Below are 23,923 nucleotides of genomic sequence, written 5' to 3'. Positions count from 1 at the left end.
GAAAGTCGTTCAGAGTGGATTTTTTCTTTAATAGAGGAACTCATTAGTTGTGGTGATATCCCTGAGGTTTCGGTGAGAATCTGTTTGCCACTTTGCACACCCTGCAGGGTACTGTAAAATAAATAAGCAATTGTACAGCATGATTTTCCAGCATCTAATGACCTTCACCTTTGTGAGTGGAAAATATATAATTATTTCACAGTTAATTTCCTGTTTAGGTAATTTCATGTTATTATCCACTATTATGGGTATGGGCAGGGCATTAGAAAGGTGCTCATGTAAATTCTCTAGGAAAACACCTCCATGATGACCTACAGTTGTACCTGAAAGTTTACATACCCCTTGCATAATCTGCTGAGCCTGGTCTGATGAATCACACTTTCTTTTATATCGTGTAGATGGCTGGGTGGGTGCGTATGCGTTGCTTACCTGGGGAAGAGACGGCACCAGGATGGAAGCCGAAGTGTGGAAGTGTGGTGCTCTGGGCAATGTTCTGCTGGGAAACCTTGGGTGCTGACATTCATGTGGATGTTACTTTTATATGTACCACCTACCTAAACATTGTCGCAGACCACGTACACCCCTTCATGGCAATGGAGTTCCTTAATGGCAATGGCTTCTTTCAGTAGGATAATGTGCCCTGACACATGGCAAAAATTATTCAGGAATGATTTGAGGAACATGACAGAGATCTAGGTGTTGACTTGGACTACAAATTCCTCAGATCTCAATCCGATCGAGCATCTGTGGGATGTGCAGGACAAACAAGTCCGATCCATGGAGGCCCCGTCTTGCAACTTATAGGACTTAAAGGTTCTGCTTCTTAAGTCTTGGTGCCAGATACCACAGCGCATCTGCAGAGGTCTTGTGGAGTCCATGCCTACGCGGGTCAGAACTGTTTTGTTGGCACAAGGGGGACCTTTTAGGCAGGTGGTTTTAATGTTATGGCTAATCAGTGTACAACCAGAATGAGTTGTGACTATAACTTTTAAAACAAACCAATAAATAATATGCTTGAACCAGTAGAATCAGTCTGTAAATCTCTGTAAAATATTTTTTTCTACCCTAAACACCCACAAACCTGTCGATTGCACATTCACTTTGTGTTTATTTATTCATTCTCATGTGCACAGCATGCTTCATGTCACCCAACAGATTTTAAGTTGGATTCTGGTCTGGGCTCTGGCTAGGTCATTCAAAACCTTTGATCTTCTTTTTTGGTTAAGCCGGTCATTTGTTGATTTGGATGTATGCTTTGGGTCATTGTTATACTGAAAGTTGAAATTCCCTTTCATCTTCAGCTTACTAGAAGATACCTGAATGATTTGCACTAAAATCGACTGGTATTTGTAGCTATTCATGATTTCCTCCACCTTGATAAAAGTCCCAGTTGTGGCTGAAGAAAAACAGCCCTAAAGCATGATGCTGCCAGCACCATGCTTCACCGTGGTAATGGTGTTCTTTTAGTAATGTACCTTTTTTTTTGTTTTTAGCCAAACATACCTTTTGGAATTATTATAACTTTTGGAATTGGTCTCATTAGACCATAACACATTTTGCCACATGGTTTGGGGTGATTTATTTGGGCTAGGACATTTTTTGTGAGAAAGGGTTCTGTCTAGCCGCCCTACCCCATAGCTCAGACATGTGAAGAATAAGAGAGACATGCAGACAGTAATCAGTACTTGTCAGATATAATGTTTGTTGTAGGTCTGTTGGCAGCCCCAATTGTAAAAGGGTGTACACACTTACTTATGCAACCAGGTTATTCAAACTACATTCCCTAAAATGTCTAGGATGTGTAGACTTGTTATATCCCTTGTATGATTATATATCCTTTGGCTTCCATCCAACTTGTTTATATAATCTGACATCTTTCATCAGATAGCCAGCGAATTTATTTAGCTGAAAACCGGAAATCGCAGGGCATCATTTCTTTGAAGGAACAAGTTCTTGTGATAGCTAAACCTGTAAAACTCATGCTATAAATAGATACAGATGGTTGGGAAGCTCATACCATTCTGGCTAGATGAAGGCTGTGACCTGTTTGTAAAATAATTAATTATACACACACCTTGCTCTTGCCCGAGTTAGTTAAGTTTTTATTTGCATACACAATGGCCAAATGAACAATCTGACAAACCCTTTCTAAGCAAAATAAAGCAAATAACAGATTCGAGTTTTCAGACTTACCAATATGGGATATGTTTATGACATAGGTTTTGCACACACACACAAAAAAAAAAAACAGTAAGAAGATTAATGAGAAAGGTTGGCACTGTAAAGTAGCAACAGCACAACCTAAGAACGTGGGAAGTGGTGACAGAATTCCTTTAAATGAAACTGCTGTGATAATAATAATAATAATAATAATAATAATAATAATAATAATGTAGATACACAAATAAAGACATAAACAAACTTTAAATGGAGTATTATAGGGGTTTTTTTGTGTCTGTGTTTGAACATCAGAGCACAAGTCCACCTTTGGAGTGAGGCCGTCAATTTAAGATATATATTTTTTACTTCCTGCGGTTGTGCAGTGTTCTCTGTTTGTATAGGCTACTTTGGACTACATTTTTCTGCAAGATATATGGATTTGATTATAGCTCTAAAGTTTAATATCCACATACTAGTAGTGTTTGACTTTTTTCTTTGCAATATGTTACTGCAATCAAAACACTAGTATGATACTTTAAATTCCAGCACCCCCAATGTAAAACACCAACCCGCATCCCTGGCACAACCCTACTCAGCCGGGGTCGTCAACTGGCAAGACGTTCGTAAAGACGGAAATGTATTAAACTGGACCTTTACAAATTGAATACAAGTTGAATACCACTGCTAAACAGGATTCCAAAACAAATCAAGTTCTTAACTTTTTATAAAACAAGTTTCTCTACTCTCTTGGGAACTGTACCGTCTCCTATTGAGAGAATGAGTAAATGAGTAAAAAGTCAAAATATATATTAAAGTAAAAACAAAACAAAACAGGTAAATACAAAACTCTTAGTATCTCGCTGAACTACACTAAAGACAAGTTGGCAAATATGTTAACACTGCAATATTTTGACTCCCAAGTCTCCTGTTCTTCAGAGGACAAGATTCTCAATGCTGAAGGTGAAAGTGTTTTAGTCTCCATATATGTCCTCATGGTACCTCTTCTCAGCCTCAAAACAGAAAACATATGAAAACATTTAGTACCTTTTACTGCATGATTAGAGCTGATTAGAGTAGAATAAGAATATGAATATGACAACAAAATCGGCAGTTATATTTAGTAAATGACATTGTAATAAGAATTTATGTCCTTTAATATTCTGTAGCTTTTTCCACATAACTAAAAGTGTTATACGTAAGTCATAGACCAGAGATAGACGATGGAAAGTGTAAAGAGGTCAAGTGATGAGAGGAAAAAGCTTATGTCAATCAGTTGTGTCTCATTCAGATTGAGTTTTCATGAGTCTCGTGTATAATGCATAGAGAATAACAGTAACAATGACTGATCATGTATTAAGCTTCATTTTAGGTCTGTGAGTAGCAGGGTTTTAGGCAGTGTAATGGAACTGAAGCCATTTGGTTGGTTGACACCAGTTATAAAAGCTTTAAGGTGGTAAACTTGACCTTCCTTAAATTTACATAATTTGACCAACTGTAATAATTATTATGAGAATTAATAAATGGAATAGTCATGAAAACACCTCTGACCAGACCGTTTTTTTTTTTTTTGCTTAATAATGTGTCTTGTAAAAAAATAAAATAAATAAATACATTTCTCAAGACCTTGCTGTGGTAAAATCTGCAACTACCTCACCTTTAATTGCTCCAGATATTCCCCAGCTTGTGAGAGAGTTATGCCCAGGCGATTAACCAGGATCTCTTGTATAGTGTGTGCGACATCTCGGGCCATGTTCATGCCCCCACACACATATAGGTGTCCAGTGCTCTGGTACAAGACCTGCCAAACCTCTTCACTAAGCTGCATCCTCAGGACATCTTGAACATACACCTGGGGCCAGGGATATCGATAAATAAGGGTAATGCTTGGAACATGTCTCAAATAGATGCCAGAGAATAGTTTGAATTGCTTAAGTGTCATTTGTTTAATTGGATTCAGTTATTAGTCAGTACTTGGTTCAAAGAAGTACAGAGGGAGACCTATACCTTAGGGAGACCAGCCTGGTGAGAGTATGCTAGAGTGATGCTCTTTAGTGTGCCATTTTCTCTCATGTCCAGAGTCTCCTCTTTATAGAGATGATCCGTGTCTGCGCCACGGCATCCAAACACCAGCATCATCGGACTGGCTTTCAGGCCTTTCAGACAAAATTTACACGTCCTCAAAAATACTGTTTAGCTGATACAATGGAGAACTAATAATCAACTGTAATTTAGTTTCAGTAAATTGTCTGTCCAGGAGTGGATCTGGCAGTACCTGTTGTTTTCATGTTGTAGAAGCGCTGTTGCCAGAAACTCCTGAAAGGTGCAATGCCACTCCCTGCTCCAATTAATATAGTAGGAGAACTGGGATCTGATGGAAGGTGGAACCCGCTGTATCTGTAGAAGACCAATAAAGAAACATATCTGTCTTTTAAAATACCAAACACTAGAAAACGCATCATAATGTTTCACATGATGAAGCCAGGAAAAGCTCTGAGAATTAACTTCTGGTTAGTACCTGTGAATAAAGCATGGAACTAGTTGGCCTTCTTTGAGGGTGTTGAGCCATGTGCTGCAGACACCATGATGCAGAGGACCCTTTCCATCTGGAATTAAAAACAAAATGCTTTCTGATTTGCGTTCTGAATTGTATACTGTACAGAATGAAGATACAATTTCGGTAATCATGTTCTACTAATGCTGTGCATGGAGTTTCATATTGTGTGTCATTTACCCTGTGTGTGGTAGTTGACCACAGACACGGTGAGGTGAAGCTCGTGAGGGTGGATGTCTGGGGAGGAGCTGGCAGAGTAGAGACGGGGCTTCAGCAGGGGTAGCTGACTGAGGAGGAAGGCTGCAGAGAGCTCCAGGGAAGGAAACTCCTCCAGAATCTCCAGGAAATTGGGACTATTAAATGCTTTCCATTCTGCATAACACTTGAAGTCCTACAGAAAGGTGACATTATTTACTAAGCACTTTTTTGTTCTTTGTTCGGAAAATTTAAATTAAATCAACAATATCAACAACGGACACACTCTGGCTCTAATTCAAGGTCACTCATCTCCTAACAACTCAAATTACTGTACGTTTAGTATTAATGATGATTATTACAGTGTTAGGATGGGTTACCTTTGCAAGAGCTAGCAGGCGCTGTCGGTCACCTTCCTGCTTAGTCATGTGTGAGAGCTTGTGCAAGAAGCTTTGGGAAGGTGGGGTGGTGATATCCAAGAGGTATGTAAGAGCCTTGGCCAGAGGGCATGCTGGGATACGTGAATCTGCTTGCCACGTTGCACTCCCTGCAGGATAAGGCAGAACAAGTTGTACAGGGGAATTTCCCTATAGGTAACAATTTAGCATTTAACTTGAATATATATGGTCTATTACCATAGCAGGACTCAGGAAGGTATTCAAGCTGGACACTCTGATTGGTGGGAGGGGCATTACGGAGGTGCTTCAGAATGCCCATCACTAGCTCAGGTGAATTCCCTGGGAAAATGCCCACGTGGTCACCTGGAGCATAATTCAAGGCCTCTTTTTTGTGAACCTCCAGTTCAACCAGAACAGTACAGCGACTGAAACAATGCCACATTACAAAGGAAAATAAAATAAAATATTGCTTTAAAATGGAATACTGTCTCCAAATGCAGTTAGGTAAAATTATGTCAGGTTTGAGAGTCAACCTTGATCGTGAACTTTGTAGATTCTTTCTTCTCTTTAGCTTCATAGAAAACACAGTCTTAGAGTGGAGTGCTGAGAGAGCTGTGAGAAGAGGCAACATACAGTATCTTGATGGGTCAGAACAGGCATCTTAGACTTCATAATATTTTGCCATTAAAAAAAAAAATTGCACCACCATTGAGAAATTTCTGGAATTATACAAGATACCCGTGACACGTTCAAAGGAGCTGCTGCCAGGCCGCACTCGGTGTCTCAGTGGGTCCCAGCTATTTCTTAGATGCTCCACCCATAACACATGGCTCTCAATGCCAAACTCCTCACATGCAGCCTACAAATGTAAACCATTTTTATGAACCACAAGCAGCTGCTGCTAAATGTGATTTTGTGTTTATTAATGGTGACCAGTGAACCTTGAACACGGTGCAAGCCCAGACAGAGAAAGATTCTTCCTGCCCATTGAGCTCATCTCCCTCTCCTATAGAAGTCACTCGTCTGGCTCCCAATTCTGCAAGCTTATCATCCACGGCATGGGCAAAAGCACAAAACTGTGGGTACATGCGAGAGCCAAGGCCAAAAACACTGTACCTGTGTAATACAAAGAGACTAGTCAAATATCCAGTTCTTTAAATAAAAAAAAAAGCTTTTCCACAAGTGTCAGAGAATACTAACCTGACTTTGTTTTTGAGGTATTTAGTGCTGAAAAGGTACGTCTTGAACATCTTCAAAAGAGGGAAAAGAAAAAAAAAGTTTCCTGATCATTTAATATGTACTATTTATATGTATTATTCAAGGTCATCAAGCTCTACATGATTAAACATTTTTAACTGCCGGGGCAGTGAGAATCATCTGGATACCATCTTGGTGAGACCTTTCAGCAAAGTCAGATAGTGATGTATGACTCAGAATTTGCAATAAATACAACTGTCATAAAGCCATCGTTCACATTTTTTGTTTTTTTGTCTTTTACAGACAAAGTGTACACCATATGTAGCTATTTGCTTAGCAGCGTGTAACTATGGCCAGTGCTACGGGGTTCCTGATCTGCAAAGCTGGAGATGGCCTTACCTCATCTTTTCTAGCCCAGTGATTTTATTTTTATAAAATACATTTTTAATATACATTTACAGGATCTCAGAAAAGTGAGTACACCCCTCACATTTTTAAAATATTTGATTATATTTTTTCATGTGACAACACAGAAGAATTGCATTGCTACAATGTAAAGTAGTGAGTGTACAGCTTGTGTAACAGTGTATATTTGCTGTCCCCTCAAAATAACATTAATGTCTAAACTGCTGGCTACAAAAATGAGTACACCCCAAAGTGAAAATGTCCAAATTGGGCCCAATTGGCCATTTCCCCTCCTTGGTGTCATGTGACTTGTTAGTGTTACAAGGTCTCAGGTGTGAATGGGAAGCAGGTGTGTTAAATTTGGTGTCATCGCTCTCACACTCCCTCATACTGGTCACTGGAAGTTCAACATGGCACCTCATGGCTAAGAACTCTCTGAGGATCTGAAAAAAATTATCATTGCTCTACATAAAGATGGCTTAGGCTATAAGAAGATTGCCAAGACCCTGACACTGAACTGCAGCATGGTGGCCAAGACCATACAGTGGTTTAACAGGACAGGTTCCACTCAGAACAGGCCTCGCCATGGTCGACCAAAGAAGTTGAGTGCACGTGCTCAGCGTCATATCCAGAGGTTGTCTTTGGGAAATAGACATATGAGTGCTGCCAGCATTGCTGCAGAGGTTGAAGGGATGGGGGGTCAGCCTGTCAGTGCTCAGACCATACGCCGCACACTGCATCAAATTGGTCTGTATGGCTGTCGTCCCAGAAGGAAGCCTCTTCTAAAGATGATGCACAAGAAAGCCCGCAAACAGTTTGCTGAAGGCAAGCAGACTAAGGATATGGATTACTGGAACCATGTCCTGTGGTCTGATGAGATCAAGATAAACTTATTTGGTTCAGATGGTGTCAAGCGTGTGTGGTGGCAACCAGGTGAGGAGTACAAAGACAAGTGTGTCTTGTCTACAGTCAACCATGGTGGTGGGAGTGTCATGGTCTGGGGCTGCACGAGTGCTGCTGGCACTGGGGAGCTACAGTTCATTGAGGGAACCATGAATATCAACATGTACTGTGACATACTGAAGCAGAGCATGATCCCCTCCCTTCGGAGACTGGGCCGCAGGGCAGTATTCCAGCATGATAACAACCCCAAACACACCTCCAAGACAACCACTGCCTTGCTAAAGAAGCTGAGGGTGAAGGTGATGGACTGGACAAGCATGTCTCCAGACCTAAACCCTATTGAGCATCTGTGGGGCATCCTCAAACAGAAAGTGGAGGAGCACAAGGTCTCTAACATCCACCAGCTCTGTGATGTCGTCATGGAGGAGTGGAAGAGGACTCCAGTGGCAACCTGTGAAGCTCTGGTGAACTCCATGCCCAAGAGGGTTAAGGCAGTGCTGGAAAATAATGGTGGCCACAAAAAATATTGACACTTTGGGCCCAATTTGGACATTTTCTCTTAGGAGTGTACTCACTTTTGTTGCCAGCTTTTTAGACATTAATGGCTGTGTGTTGAGTTATTTTGAGGGGACAGCAAATTTACACTGTTACACAAGCTGTACACTCACTACTTTACATTGTAGCAAAGTGTCATTTCTTCAGTGTAGACACATGAAAAGATATAATCAAATATTTACAAAAATGTGAGGGGTGTATTCACTTTTGTGAGATACTGTACACAACACCTGCAGGGTGTTCTTTGATGTTACACACTGTATGGTGGTCATCCAATCCTCACACCAACATTTGATATGTCATGAAGGAAAGACACAGGGGGCTTATTTAAGCAGCACCCACTGGGTGGTGGACGTCATCACCATTTTCTATACACTGGGCTGGATTCCTGCCCCATATTGGTACATACTGCTCTATGAGGAGGGTCTCCCCCTCATGGGCATTATTTAGAGGCATGACACTCTGCCATGTCTGTTCAGTTGTGACCTGGGTGCCACTGTGCCACTCTTTTGTTAACATGGCCCCTGTGTGGTGAGTATAGTGGCTATCTCTGGACACCTTTCTGGTTAGTCAGTTTAGTCAGCAGCTAAGTTTGCTTCTGATCTTGTTGACATGTATTATCCACACTTGGTATTTAGGAGGTATGAACTCGAACATGTATATAACTGTGGTTTTATTAACTCCAGATAATGTTCCTTGCCACTCAGAACCATGGGCAACCCTGAAAGAACAAGAACAGCAAGATTTCATATATATGTAGCTATATGCCAGCTGCATTTGGTGCAAATGCCACTTATTACATTATTATGTGACTTTATTGAAAGATCTCTGGATGTGTGTACATGTTCACAAGAAGGTATTCAGGTGATTCTCACCAGCACTTGTTTTTATCAACAGAACCACAGTTACATACTGCATGTAACTATCATTTTTGTGCACAGTTGAGCCCATACCTGTCCATTTCCTGGAGAGTCTCCATTGCCGAATGTGCTGGTCACCACTATTAGGAGACACTCTTTCTCAAGCTCTGGGAAATTGTAGTCCTCCATGCAGAGTAGCTGTATCCCAAACAAACAGGAAAGGAATGCTCATTCAGTCCATACCACAGTGTGTCTAGAGATAATTTTCATATCCATTCTTTGAAGGTAACAAACTTTTACCCTGGGATTGAAAGCACAACTAAGTATTGATTTGAGTTTTTTGGCAAAGGACTGTGATTTTCCTGTTTCAGTAGCATAGAGAATGGTGCAGGGTACTCTCTTTACCAAAGCAGATTTCATGAGCCTTTGAGAGAAGACCGCTGCCCTGAAGAAAGAGAATTAACATATAATGACATACTTAGCATGCAAACATTTATAAAAAAAAAAAAAAAAAAAAAAGGCAAATAATTGTAATTAAACATTTAAAGGCGTTTAAAGGCGTTTAAAGACTAGATATTAGCACATGGGCATAGAATTGGTTGGGAAAGAGCACTCACCATATGAGACATTTGAAGCTTATTCTTCTCTGCTTCTTCAGTCCTTTCTTTTTATTTTTCCATACATGCGTTAACCAGGGATTAGGCTTTAAAGAAATGGAACAGTTATCACAAGACAAGCAAAACAAATAACTTATAATACATTTTTGTTGTTGTTGCTGTAGAAGGTCGAAGAGTTTGACACGAGTTTGAAGAGGGATTATTAATGAAATGGATGTCTACGGTTTCAGGAATAAGGCTTTAACTTCCTCAACAATTCATTAGCAGATTAAAGAGATTTGATGCATCTGTACATTGTTATGATAAACCCAGATGTTTTTCCTTAATAATCATGTATATGTGTGCTACCTGGTAGTAGTAGAAGGGTGAAAGAATGTAGATGATCATCTCCTGGTGGAACACAGGGGTCAGAGAGCCAGACATGGGAGGCACCAGCCAGACCCAGTCAGCAGGACAGCCACCACGCAGGCGCAATTCAGTCTCCATGTGCTTCATGAAGGACTCTGTAGCAGAGTGGTGGTCCGTGATGGTCACCTTATTTTTCTGCAGCACAAGACAACAGAAGAAGAAATTTGTATCAAAGTAAACAATCCATCAAATAGAGAATGATGATTTAATTTTAAAAATGCCTTTTTTCAGATTTTTTTACTTAAAAGTTTTTACCTGAAAACTGTGAATCACGGCAACATTGATGGCAACCAGAGCCTCATCCTTCCACAGGGATGACAGGTTGTGCGTATCCAAACCCATACATTGACCAACTTTCTGTAGAAGGCATTAGAAATAGAAATTAAGTTTAAACTATGTAAACCTTTCCTCTTGTACTATCCTGCACTAAGTGAAATAGATTGACCTCCAGGATGTTGTAGCGCTGAGTATCGCAGAAGTCCCTCACACCAATCTCAGTGCCCATGTACCAGCCATTGAAGGGGCATGCTGTGAACTCAAGACCACCAATCTCCAGCAACATGTTGGACACTGCAGGTACTGCATACCATCTAAGGTTCAGATCTTTGAACCACTCATAACTGGATAAAAAATAATCAATCAATCAATTAGTGTTGAGTCATAAGGCACTCAGGTCTGAGTATACAAAATACAAATATTCATGTTATCGTTGTTGGGTTATGTTTTCTTTTCTTTTTTTTCTTCCTCAACAGTATGTGAAGCATTGTCTTTGGTTGAACAGGGACACCATGTCTATAAAATGAGAGAAAGGCACTAGAGGGATAGTCACGGACTCGCGGGTCTTCCCCTTCCAACGTAACGAGAAGTGCCATCTGACCTGACCAAACTGAAATCTTCACTCTCTACCTACAGTAGTCAGTAGCTTTCATCTGTACTTTATGGTAGATAACTTACATGATAAATTGTGTGGAATCTGTAGAGTTTGAGCATCACTTATTTCTGATTGCACTTTTCTCCTGTTTTGGAGCCTGGGAGTTAGGGTAGAATATTATATATTTTCTGTTTCTTTTATTTTCGGTTAGTTAGCCACCCAAAATCATAGTTATTCTTTTTATTTGTTATTTTGGTATATGCTCGTCCCTGAAGTACATATCCACTATTAGTAGTTTCAACGGAAGGTAATAATACTACATACATGATGCAGTCACTGCATTATACCAAGTATATACATCAAACTCATAAATTACAATACCATATGCTTTGTCTTTGCTCATTTAGTATACCAGAAATGGTATAAGTAGAGACAGCCCACTGTTTATAATACAAATTGGGCAGCATGTAACACTTAATGTAATGACTGATGCATGCGCAGATATAGGGCACCTTGTTAGTTATAGAGAAACATACATGTGCAGTAGACAGATCAACCTGAGAAATAGTTTTTTAGTTGTTACATTTTTTAGTTATTTACAACTATTTCAAATCCATGTTTTAAACGTCAATCCATTTCTTGTTGTTTCTTGTCTTGAGAACACCATCCCTACAGTAACAGTGGTGGTACACCCTACAGTGGTGGTAGTGGTAGCATCATGTTGAGAGCTACCCTTGGTCTCTTCATTGCTTCTCTGAGTAATGTCTTCTTTACCCCATCACTGATTAGGATGGACTCCTCTAGGCAGAGTTGTGCTGTATTCTTTCCATGTTTTAATAATGTATTTAATGGTGGTCCCAGGATATTCAAAATACTTTTCCAGAACTTTGTCCTGGACTTGTTCTGATCTTGATCTTTGTGATACTGGTTGTTTAGGTATGTTCTCTAACAAACTCTAGGGTCTTCCAAGAACAGCCCTGCATCCAGAATCACGTACTGTAACAGTACGTACTGCATTCAATTCAGTATTTACTGCTCGGCCGTTGATACAGTACAGAATGATCAGTATATGTGTTTAGTATGATTACAATCTGGACATACAACATCCGCCATGTTGGCATTGTCATGTCAATGCCAAAAAGCCAACACGCTGCTTTCCGCCATTTGTTATTCTGACAGTTCTTCCATGCCAGTAGCATTGCCTTATGGTATAGCGCAGTATCCATTGGTTCACTACTGCAGAATGTCAGAGGAAGCAGCAGATCATCTGGGTATTTCTCACCTTCTCACGAATTCGGACATACTTCCCCTTTAGCGTGCTACTTTTCACCTACTGTATAGTAGGGTGAAATCACATGACAATTTACTTGCACACAGCTTGACTCCATTTAAGTAATTATCTATTTTGAGTTAAATGAACTTATCCGGTTTTACAGTGTAGATTCATTGCATACATCCCCAAGCTAGTCCATTTCAGTTCCTGGTTGTAACACTACAAAATGTGTAATAGTTCAAGCGGGGAATAATTATGCAAATCTTTGTAGAAGCCTGGTCTTGTATGACTGCAAATAACTGCCCAAGAATGTCACCAAGATGCCCATCGAGTGGCCAGAATTTACTAGAAGGCTTTTTGTCATACCTTGATGTAGTTTATTTCAACATTGATAGATCTTATGGTTGCATCTTGTGGGCTCCAACAATCAGCACTTCACCCAGTGCTCAAGAAAGCTAATATGTGATGGGGTAATTTTGTTATGTTCTCATGAATTAATGGGGCTAAATAATGGTTTAATTAAGAACAAATGGCTTTTCCACTTAACCCTGATCGTTAAGTTTGAAGGGTTTCTTGATTTAAATGTTCTTTGACTGCAGACCATTCAGAAGCACAATAATGACTGGGAACTTTTGTGTTCTCAGAGCCTGGAGATTTACTTGGATTTTCAACCTCAAGTCAAAAGCAGCCTCAAGTAGAAAGCAAGTAGTGTAAGAGACCGTAAGCGCCCCAATACAGAGTCTTGGTGGTCTGCGTAAACGCCACTGATATAAACAGAGACAGTCAATAAACATATTGGTTTGTCACTAGAATTTTTTTTTTTAAATATCTAATAGTACCTTTGCAAAATAGAAGCAAAATATAATTCTTTATGTAAGTGCTGCTCATAAATTTTCCATTATTAAACCAAAGAATGATGCCTCACCCATATCTCATTTCTTACAAATATTCCCATATTTTATATTTAAAATATTCCCATATTTCCCTATTTTAATCAGCTTGTTCAAGTAGAGTAACTTTACAGATACTATTATGTTTCCATAACAAAAGGATACTGTTATGCTTTATTTACATCCATGTTATGTATGGTTCTGCATGCTTTGTTGAAAAACTCTGCCATGGTTATTTACATCAGGCTTGTGGAATAGCATCGATCTATCAAACACGCCTTTAATCTGTTTGACCCATAGACCTCTTGTTTAAAAACAAATTAGAGCTATTAAGAAAGTAATGAAATATTTATAAGGTGTTTTGCGCTTACTGTGGGTGCTCTATTTCAACCTCCAGTACCAACTCCTGGGAAATTTCAAATAGTTCAGGATCTTCCCCATTGGCCTGCAAGATCAGTGGCAGCACATCAAAGGACCCGTACTTTGGTGTCCATCCAAGTTGGACACAAATCTGTTAGAAGGCAGTGATTTAAATTAAACAAGCAGAAATGGGCTCAGTTTTAAGAAAGAAGAATTAATGTGTTGCCGTCAATGAGGAGCAGTTAATTGACATTAGATGGCGTGTGACTTCTGGATACCTCAGTGAATTCCACATTAGCAGGGTCTCCTATAATTCGGCCATCCTCCGTTTGATAGCCAGCGTATCTAATGAGCTGACTGTTCCAAACTCGGAAATCATGCTGGCCATCAGTTCTTTGAGGGAACACAGTGATGGCTGACCTATAAAATAAAAACAATTATACACAGCACTGTTTAATTCTCGAATCTGATTGGTCAGAACGTGCTGGCTGTAAAGCAAATCACATGTGTATATTAATGTGCTCGTTATAATACATTATTGTTTTCATAATAATAGCTCATTCACAAGGAGTTGTTCAGTGGATGCTGTTATTTAGCAAAATAACATACAGTTCCCTCCTATTGCACTGGAATTTCAAGGCCAATTCTAAGGTTTTTGCTATACACTAAAGACATTTGGGTTGAGATCAAAAAATGAATATGAGACAATAGATCAGTATTTCAGTTTTTGCTGGGTTTTGCCTGTAAAGACTGCATTGGTTTAAAAAAAAAGACAAACCAACATAAAGAACAGAGAGCTGTCTATGGGAGAAAAGAAAGCCACTTTGAATCTGAGAAAAGAGAGGAAAACATTGGGCATAGACAATACAACAATTTGAAATGTCCTGAAAAAGAAAGAAACCACTGGTGTTCTAACAACCAGGCATCAAACAGGTCAGCCAAGGTAAACAACAGCAGTTGATCACAGAAACATTGTGAGAGCTGTGAAGAAAACCCCCAAAACAATAGTCAGTGACATCACCAACAACCTCCACAGAACAAGACTGAGGGTATCACAATCCACAGTTCAAAAACTTAGAGAGCAGAAATATAGAGGTCATACCACAAGATGCAAACCACTCACCAGCAGTAAGAATCAGAAAGCTGGTTTGGAATTCACAAAGTTTACAGAGACGAGCCACAAAAGTTCCAGGATTAACCTCTACCAAAGTGAAGGAAAATCCAAAGTATGGAGATAGAAAGGATCTGCTCATGATCCAAAAAATACAAGCTCATCGGTCAAGCATGGTGGAGGTGGTGTCATGGCTTTCACGGCTGCTTCTGGAACAGGCTCACTAATCTTTATTGATGATGTAACTCATGATGGTAGCAGCAGAATGAATAAAGAAACATTCCGTCTGCCAATTTACATAGAAATGGATCCAATATATGTAATTGGGAGGAATTATGAAGACAAAATACTTCAAGGCGCTCACACGGTGAAGTAAAAAGCCTTCAAAATTTACTGGTCATTCAATTCAATTCAATTCAATTCAATTTTATTTGTATAGCGCTTTTTACAATAGACATTGTCTCAAAGCAGCTTTACAGAAATATCAACATGGTATACAGATATTAAAGGTGCGAATTTATCCCAACTGAGCAAGCCACTGAGTGGCGACGGTGGCAAGGAAAAACTCCCTAAGATGTTTGAAGAGGAAGAAACCTTGAGAGGAACCCGACTCAGAAGGGAACCCATCCTCAGCTGGGTAACAACAGATAGTGTGAAAAAGTTCATTATGGATTTATATGAAGTCTGTATGGCGTTAAGAGCAGCCGTAGTCCCAGCAGTCTGGAATTAAAGAAGATTTGAGCTCCATCCAGAGGCAGAAAGGATCTGGATCTCTGGTATCTCCATAAATTCGTGTGGGGCTTGGCGAAAGGAGAGAGGGAGAAAAAAGATAATTATGACTGCGAAGTAGTAGAACAGAATCTAGTCAGTGTAGGCTTGAGTAAACAAATATGTTTTAAGCTTAGACTTAAACACTGAGACTCTGTCTGAGTCCCGAACACTAATAGGAAGACTGTTCCATAACTGTGGGGCTCTATAACAGAAAGCTCTTCCCCCTGCTGTAGCCTTCACTATTCGAGGTACCGTCAGATAGCCTGCATCTTTTGATCTAAGTAGGCGTGGCGGATCATATAAAACCAAAAGGTCGCTTAGATATTGTGGCGCGAGACCATTTAGTGCTTTATAGGTTAATAAAAGTATTTTATAATTAATGCGAGATTTCACTGGGAGCCAATGCAGTATTGATAATATCGGTGTGATATGGTCGTATCTTCTAGTTCTAGTTAGGACTCTAGCAGCTGCATTCTGGACTAATTGGAGCTTATTTATATTCCTACTGGAACATCCAGACAGTATGGCATTACAGTAATCTAATCTAGAGGTGACGAATGCATGAACTAGTATTTCCGCATCATGTAGTGACAATATGTTTCTTATTTTAGAAATATTTCTGAGATGAAAGAAGGCTATCCTAGTAATATTATCTACATGAGCATCAAATGATAGGCTGGAGTCAATAATCACTCCAAGGTCTTTAACTGCTGCACATGATGAAACAGAAAGACCACCCAGAGTAACCATGTGATCAGAAAGAATACTTCTAGCTACACGTGGGCCTAATAAAAGTATTTCTGTTTTATCAGAATTAAGTAGAAGGAAGTTAATTAACATCCAATGTCTAATGTCCTTTACACAATCCTCAACTTTACTAAGCTTCTGTCTGTCCTCTGGCTTCGCTGAAACATACAACTGTGTATCATCAGCATAACAGTGGAAGCTAATTCCATGTTTACGAATAATTTGACCTAGGGGTAGCATATATAAAGTAAAGAGCAGTGGGCCTAAAACAGAACCCTGTGGAACTCCAAAAGTAACCTCAGTACGCATGGAGAATTCACCATTTACATCTACGAACTGATAACGATCGGTCAGATAAGACCTGAGCCAGGAGAGGACTGTTCCCTTAATACCAACAACATTTTCTAATCTATCAAGTAGAATAGTGTGATCTATAGTATCAAAAGCTGCACTAAGGTCGAGTAACACAAGCAGCGAGACACAACCCTGATCGTAAGTCAGTAGAAGGTCATTTACTACTTTAACTAACGCTGTCTCTGTGCTATGATGAGGTCTAAATCCCGACTGATACAGTTCATGAATGTTATTCCTATCTAAGTACGAGCATAACTGCTTTGCTACAACCTTTTCTAAAATCTTAGAGATGAAGGGGAGATTTGATATTGGTCTATAGTTGGACAATTGAGACGGGTCAAGATCAGGTTTTTTAATCAAGGGTTTAATAACTGCTAATTTAAGTGATTTAGGTACATAGCCAGTGCTTAGGGAAGAATTGATTATATTTAGAAGTGGTTCAATTACTCCTGGACCAATCTGTTTAAACAAACATGTAGGTACAGGTCATATCCTGTAATTGAATTTCATAATCATTTTGTAAATCGCAAATAGATTTCAATATTTGAAACTGGCCATGAGGAATATTTCATATCAGCCAAGGTGAATGAAAACTGTTAGCTCTAAGAATAGTATTTTGATCTGTTAGTTTCACACAAGTCAAAGTGTGTAGCTCTCCATTAGCCTATTTAGTTAGATATATTGATGATGTCATGTTGATTTGGTCTGAGGAAGAATTGCACAGGATTCATGAATATATCAATGGCATCAATTGGAATCTGAAATTGAGCCTTGAGTATTCAGTGTCTGAAATGAATTTCCCTGAATGAAAAAATTCAGGGAAATTCATTTCAGACACTGAATACTCAAGGCTCAATTTCAGATTCCAATTGATGCTATTGATATATTCATGAATCCTGTGCAATTCTTCCTCAGACCAAATCAACATGACATCATCAATATATCTACCCCACATTACAATTTTATACAAAAAGAAGTTATGAGTTGAATAATATAAGTGTAATTCGGAGCAAAGCAAGCAGCCACAGCTGTACCTGTAATCTGTTTATAAAATACATCTCGAAATATAAATACATTGTTTTTAAGGGTCCACTCCATCAATTGTAAAATAAAAGAAGTAGGTGGAACACTTCCTGGAGATCTATCACTTAAAGGTGTTCAACAGCTTCAAGCCCCTCTACATGATCAATATTAGTGTACAAAGATTCAACATCCATTTTTACCAACAGCAATTCACCCACAATTTTTATGTCATTGATCTTATTAAGCCCTTGGTACTATCTTGAATAGAAGAAGGAAGCTTAAATACTTAGGGCTTTATAAATAAATAAAAAAACACACTGTGATGCCGGCTCTGTACCTGGTGGAGTCTCTAAATTCTTGTGTATCTTGGGCAACATGTAGAATGATGGAACACGAGAGTCTTTACAAAGTAAGAATCATATTCCTTTTTGGATATCCAATTACCGTCTGTCGTTGTAGACAGAAGATCCATCAGTTGAATCACCATCATCTCCAGAGGGGATTGGCAGTTAAAGCTAGATAATACTCGGGATTAGTGAGCTGTCAATGTCCTTCCTGGATATACCGCTGTCTCGCCAAGACAACAGCAACACCTCCTTTATCAGCCAGTTTTACAATGATTTCCTTATTTTCAGATAGCCACTTCAATGCTCTTATTTTGATCTTTGTGAGATTGTGGTACTTTGGTTTCCTTTGATCGGCAAAGGACTTGAACCGCTCACTAATCCTGAGTATTATCTAGCTTTAACTGCCAATCCTTTGGAGATGATGACGATTCAACTGATGGATCTTCTGTGTACAGCGAAGCTCTACATGTTGCCAAAGATACACAAGAATTTAGAGATAAATGGATAGAAAGTACTAGATGCCATACTTATATACATATAAATTAAAAATTCTGCTGGTATAAGACAAATAAAATTGTGGTATTTTGTAGTATGAAAATAATGAACATTGATTAGTTCCCTCTAACAGCACAGCCCAAGTGATTTATTTATTACATATAACAACTATAAAAATTATCAATTAAAAAATGCAACTCCTCCCCCTCTTATTATTATTATTATTATTATTATTATTATTACTATTTTATCATTAGCATACAGTTGCAGTTAAAGGAATGCTACTTTACATTGCCAATCCACTTCCCACGTCCTTAGGTTGTGCTGTTGCTACTTTACATTTCCAACCTTTCTCATTAATCTTCTTACTGTTTTTTGTGCAAAACCTATGTAAAAAACATATCCCATATTGGTAAGTCTGAAAACTCGAATCTGTTGTTTGCTTTATTTTGCTTAGAAAGGGTTTGTCAGATTATTCATCTGTCCATTGAACTGAACTAATTCGGGCAAGAGCAAGATGTGCGTATAATTAATTATTTTACAAACAGGTCACAGCCTTCATCTAGCCAGAATGGTAGGAACTTTTATCTATTTAAATCATGAGTTTTACAGGTTTAGCTTTCACAATAACTTCTTGTGAAGTTCTTTTGAAGAACTGATGCATACATGATTTCCGGATTTCAGCTAAATAAATACACTGGCTATCTGATGAAAGATGTCAGATTATATAAACAAGTTGGATGGAAGCCAAAGGATACATAGACATACAATGGATATAAAAAGTCTACACACCCTAGACATTTTAGGGAAAATAATTTAAACAAATAAAAACAATTGGGGCTGCCAACAGACCTACAGCAAACATTATATCTGACAAGTTCTGATTACTGTCTGCATGTCTCTCTTATTCTTCACTCTTTACTCCTATCCCAAATAAATCACCCCAAACCATGTGGCAAAATGTGTTATGGTCTGATGAGGCCAATTCCAAAAGTTATAATAATTCCATAATTCCAAAAGGTATGTTTGGCAAAAAAAAAAAGGTACAATACTAAAAGAACACCATTACCACGGTGAAGCATGGTGCTGGCAGCATCATGCTTTAGGGCTGTTTTTCTTCAGCCACAACTGGGACTTTTATCAAGGTGGAGGAAATCATGAATAGCTACAAATACCAGTCGATTTTAGTGCAAATCATTCAGGTATCTTCTAGTAAGCTGAAGATGAAAAGGAATTTCAACTTTCAGTACAACAATGACCCAAAGCATACATCCAAATCAACAAATGACCGGCTTAACCAAAAGAAGATCAAAGTTTTTGAATGAACTAGCCAGAGCCCAGACCTGAATCCAACTAAAAATCTGTGGGGTGACATGAAGCATGCTGTGCACATGAGAATGAATAAATAAACACAAAGTAAATGAGCAATCGACAGGTTTGTGGGTATTATTATTATTATATAATTATATAATAGTAATAATAATAATAATAATAATAATAATAATACGTATCATCATCAAAATCTGCATACCTCAGGTTGCCTCCATTCGAAGCAAATTTAAGATGAGCACACAGAAATTGGAACATGTCATCTGCTGTCCTGCATTTCCGTGCATCAAACACCTGAGGAGGAGAGAATATTGTCATACGTATAATGATCGTAAACTTGAAAGCTGAATATGAGCTCCAAAAGCCTCAAACCTGCAAATTGGACCACTGAATTCTGCCAATGCACCTGGGCGCATTTCTCCAAGCCTGCTTGGCTCCAAACACGAGTTCTTCAGTAGTGAGCTGATAAGATCCGGTGACATCAATCTCTTGAGCAACCTCATTAAGCCGGGCCAAATGCTCGTCTATTTTAGAGCTGTGTTAAATGATGAATACAAATGAGTTGCGATTAGGCTTGTCAGCCAAATCATGTTTTCAATGTATAAATGATCCCAACAGCAATTAAATACAATCTACTGGCCATTTTTTTCCCAGGCTGGTGTGATTAAAACATAATCCAAGCGGGTTGGAAAATGCTCCGCTTGGCAACCTTGATTAACATTCTTTAGATGTAAACACACAAATGCTTAGATAATGCCTACATTTTAAAGGATTTGTAGTACTGGTTAATGAAGTCAATGGCCTGCATGAGGAGCTCATTGGAGGAAGGTGGAGAAACGGGAGGACAGCGAGTTAGAGACTTCGGATTCATTATGGAGCCCTCACACACATTTGGCTTGCAGCACAGACCCTGGAATTTCAAACAGTCACAGCTGAGGAGAGTTTGTCTAAAACAAGGCTTAATCGGACACAATTAAGTGAATGACACATGAATGTGTTGTGAATTAACAGTAAATATTATAAGCAATGAAACTGTATTGGTTCACTCATGCTGAGGATTTAGGTTATGCCTGAAACTGCAAAAGACATGCCAAAATAGTATGAAATATTAATAAACCATCATAGTATCATGTTAAGTAGTGCACCTATGGTTTGTTTAACACTACTATACAGTATAGTAATATAGTACCATAAGAAATAGTATCATATTAACTGTAGTAATAAATAGTACTGGTATTGTAATTGAAATAATGAAAATATATTTTTAAAAAATTGTTTGAAAAATTTTATTTTGGTTGAAAATATATAGTAATATTTTCTAATAAAATTGAAAATATTATTAAATGGTACCATATTAAGCAGTATTTTATAGTAAGTCATAATAATACTATTTAGTGTGTTTAACAATGTGGTAAATAGTACTGTATTACATTTCATAATATACTGTAATGTATACCAAAAAGGAAATAGTATTTAATAGTTCTATAGCAAATAGTATGGTATAGTATAACCCCAATTCCGAAAAAGTTCGGACAGTATGGAAAATGCTAATAAAAAAAAAGAGGAGTGATTTGTAAATGTACATTGACTTGTATTTAAACAAAAAACACATAAAGACAAAGTATTTGATCTTTTACCTAATCAACTGCATAGTTGTTTGAAGATAATTGTTTATTTTGAAACTGATGTATGCAACATGTTCCAAAGAAGTTGGGACAGGGGTGATTTAGGACTAATAGCGATGTGATGAGTTGAAATAAGAAGGTGATGTGAAACAGGTGAGGCAATCGTCTAATCATAGTATATAAGCAAATAATCAGTGAATAATCCAACACTTTGAGAACAACATTCCCCAAATCGGTCGGAATTTGGGCATTTCACCTTCTACAGTGCACAATATAATTAAAAGATTAAAGGAATCCGGTCAAATCTCGGTGCATAAAGGGCAAGGCCGAAAACCGCTTCTGAATGCGCGTGATCTCCGATCCCTCAGACGTCACTGTCTTAAAAACTGTCATGTGTCTGTAATGGAGATCCTGACATGGACTTGGGAATACTTTGGTTAAACCTTTGTCAGTCAACACCATTCGCCGCTGCATCCACAGATGCAAGCTAAGGCTTTACTATGCAAATCAGAAGCCGTAGATCAAGACTGTCCAGAAGCTCCGCCCACTTCTCTGGGCTCGGTCTCATCTGAGATGGACAGTAGCACAGTGGAATCGTACTATGTGGTCCGACTCCGACGAGTCAACATTTCAAATAGTTTTTGGACAAAACAGCCATCGTGGCCAAAGAGGCTGTGCCGCTGAAGAAATGCATAATGGATGAATGGGGGAAAATTCCGCTTGCTAAACTTAACCTGCTGGTGTCTTCAGTGTCCAATAGCTTAATGAGTGTTATTAAAAGAAAAGGTGATGTTACACAGTGGTAAACAGTCGAGTGTCCCAACTTTTTTGGAGTGTGTTGCAGTCATGAGATTAGAAATGAGTGTATATTTTCAAAAATAAATGTATATTCCCAAAGTAAAACATCAAATAATGTGTTAATAATGTGTTTTCAATATAGCACAGGCTGAATTGAATTTTCAAATGACTCTTTTTGTTTGTTTTTTTCCATGTTCTATACTGTCCAAACTTTTTCGAAATTGGGGTTGTAATAAAAATCATGTTATTAACTACTAAATATGCTATAGTACTATATATTGCCAAAAGAAATAGTATTCTATAGTAATACATAGTAAGAAGCGATGTATAGTACTACATGTAAAGAGTACTAAATAGTGCCATAGATAATGGTATGGTGTAGTACTAAGTAGTACCGTATTGAATAGAAAAGGAATCCCATAGTACCGTTACCATAGTAAGTACTATTCTGTAGCAACATGTAAATAATACTGTACAGTACCATATTAATTGCCATTTGTAGCAAATGTAAATATGTAAATAATATGATATAATGAAAAACACTACCTTGTTAAATAGTATACTATTACTAAATAATACTATAGTAAATAGTACTTTACAGAATCATAGTACTTATCATTTGTAGCAAAATGTAAATAATGCTAAATAGTACAATAATAAACTACGTTCTATAATAATACTATACGTATTAAAAAGTCGTAAGTAGTACTAAAAAGTACATTGATAAGTAATATGGTTTAGTCCAAAGCCGTAGGTCAGTCTCATTTATTCGGAATCTCACCTTGACTGCTCTGTGATAAAGCGTGTCTTGGTATCGTGAGCCGTTTGGAAGATTGTGCACATGGAGCTCTACAGGACACCGGCCGCTCCTGTTTGCTGTCTGCCAATGACCATCCAAAACGTTTATATCCCATTCATGTAAGTTGGATTACTTCCTTTTTAATGTACATATCTTGTGTATTTTTAATTAAACTGTGTCTCTTATTCGGAAAAAAAAACCTACTTCAGGTTACTGACCTTATTTAGCTGAGTTTGCTGGAGCTCCTTTCCTTTACCTTGACAAAGTTTCTTCCCCATAATTTCACCATGTAGTTTCTACTGTCATGAGAAATGAGTGTCAATAACTAAATACAAATGTATAATAATAATAATAATAATAATAATAATAATAATAATAATAATAGACATTCTTCTTCTATTTCTTCTTCTTCTTCTTCTTCTTCTTCTTCTTCTTCTTCTTTTGTAGTTGTAGTAGTAGCTAGAGTTATAGAAACATATAAAACAACCTGTATTTACCTTGTATTTTAGATGCCAGCTCATCATCAGTGTGCAGCATTGTGAGCATATTGCATTTTTTTTGCTCCTTTTATATGCTGCACCTGCTTCGGATTGGGGCAGAAGGGACATAAAAGAAGTGCCAAACTCTTGAGACGCCAAGCTCATGGGGAGATGGGGATAAGGAGTTGAGAGCACTACTCTGAATAATGGGCTATTTACGTTACTCACATTCTGCAATAACACCAAGATGTTTAAAAGGAAAAATAACTCACAAGAAATTTAACAAAGTGGAAATTTTCTATCGTTACTTCAGTTGATAAGAGATATAAAGACAAGAAACTGATTCCGTACCATGTTGTGGTATGAACAATCATAACAATTAGATCTCGTTTGAAAAGCTAG

At 38.2% G+C, this 23,923-nt stretch overlaps 1 protein-coding gene across 1 annotated transcript; it reads right to left on the bottom strand.

Annotated features, from left to right (window-relative positions):
- Positions 1 to 371: 371 nt before the first annotated feature.
- Positions 372 to 23,331, bottom strand: LOC108277518 (nitric oxide synthase, inducible). Its single transcript, XM_053687489.1, has 25 exons — positions 23,299 to 23,331; positions 23,025 to 23,123; positions 20,582 to 20,730; positions 20,193 to 20,355; positions 20,023 to 20,114; positions 13,922 to 14,063; positions 13,655 to 13,794; positions 10,695 to 10,869; positions 10,505 to 10,606; positions 10,190 to 10,384; positions 9,842 to 9,927; positions 9,525 to 9,669; positions 9,318 to 9,422; positions 6,505 to 6,554; positions 6,246 to 6,420; positions 6,043 to 6,163; positions 5,838 to 5,916; positions 5,542 to 5,729; positions 5,287 to 5,453; positions 4,892 to 5,102; positions 4,676 to 4,763; positions 4,433 to 4,554; positions 4,165 to 4,313; positions 3,815 to 4,009; positions 372 to 554 (listed from the first exon to the last, which is right to left on the bottom strand). Exons 1-25 carry the CDS (start codon positions 23,329 to 23,331, stop codon positions 426 to 428), a joined length of 3,300 nt encoding a protein of 1,099 aa, XP_053543464.1. The 3' UTR covers positions 372 to 425.
- Between the last annotated feature and the right edge of the window lie 592 nt (positions 23,332 to 23,923).

Source organism: Ictalurus punctatus, chromosome 17 (genome assembly GCF_001660625.3).
Source record: "Ictalurus punctatus breed USDA103 chromosome 17, Coco_2.0, whole genome shotgun sequence".
Taxonomy (NCBI): Eukaryota; Metazoa; Chordata; class Actinopteri; order Siluriformes; family Ictaluridae; genus Ictalurus; species Ictalurus punctatus.
Note: the sequence above shows the minus strand (reverse complement) of the source record. Positions and strands in the feature narration are given on the sequence as shown.

Bases quoted from the DNA above. Each gene is read 5' to 3' on its own strand.
- LOC108277518 (XM_053687489.1), bottom strand. From the start codon at position 23,331: ATGGTGAAATTATGGGGAAGAAACTTTGTCAAG. The intron at 6,421-6,504 runs GTTAGTATTCTC...TGTATTACACAG, and splicing joins TACCTCAAAAACAAAGTCAG to GTACAGTGTTTTTGGCCTTG. The intron at 4,010-4,164 runs GTATAGGTCTCC...CCCTGGCCCCAG, and splicing joins ACCAGGCTGGTCTCCCTAAG to GTGTATGTTCAAGATGTCCT.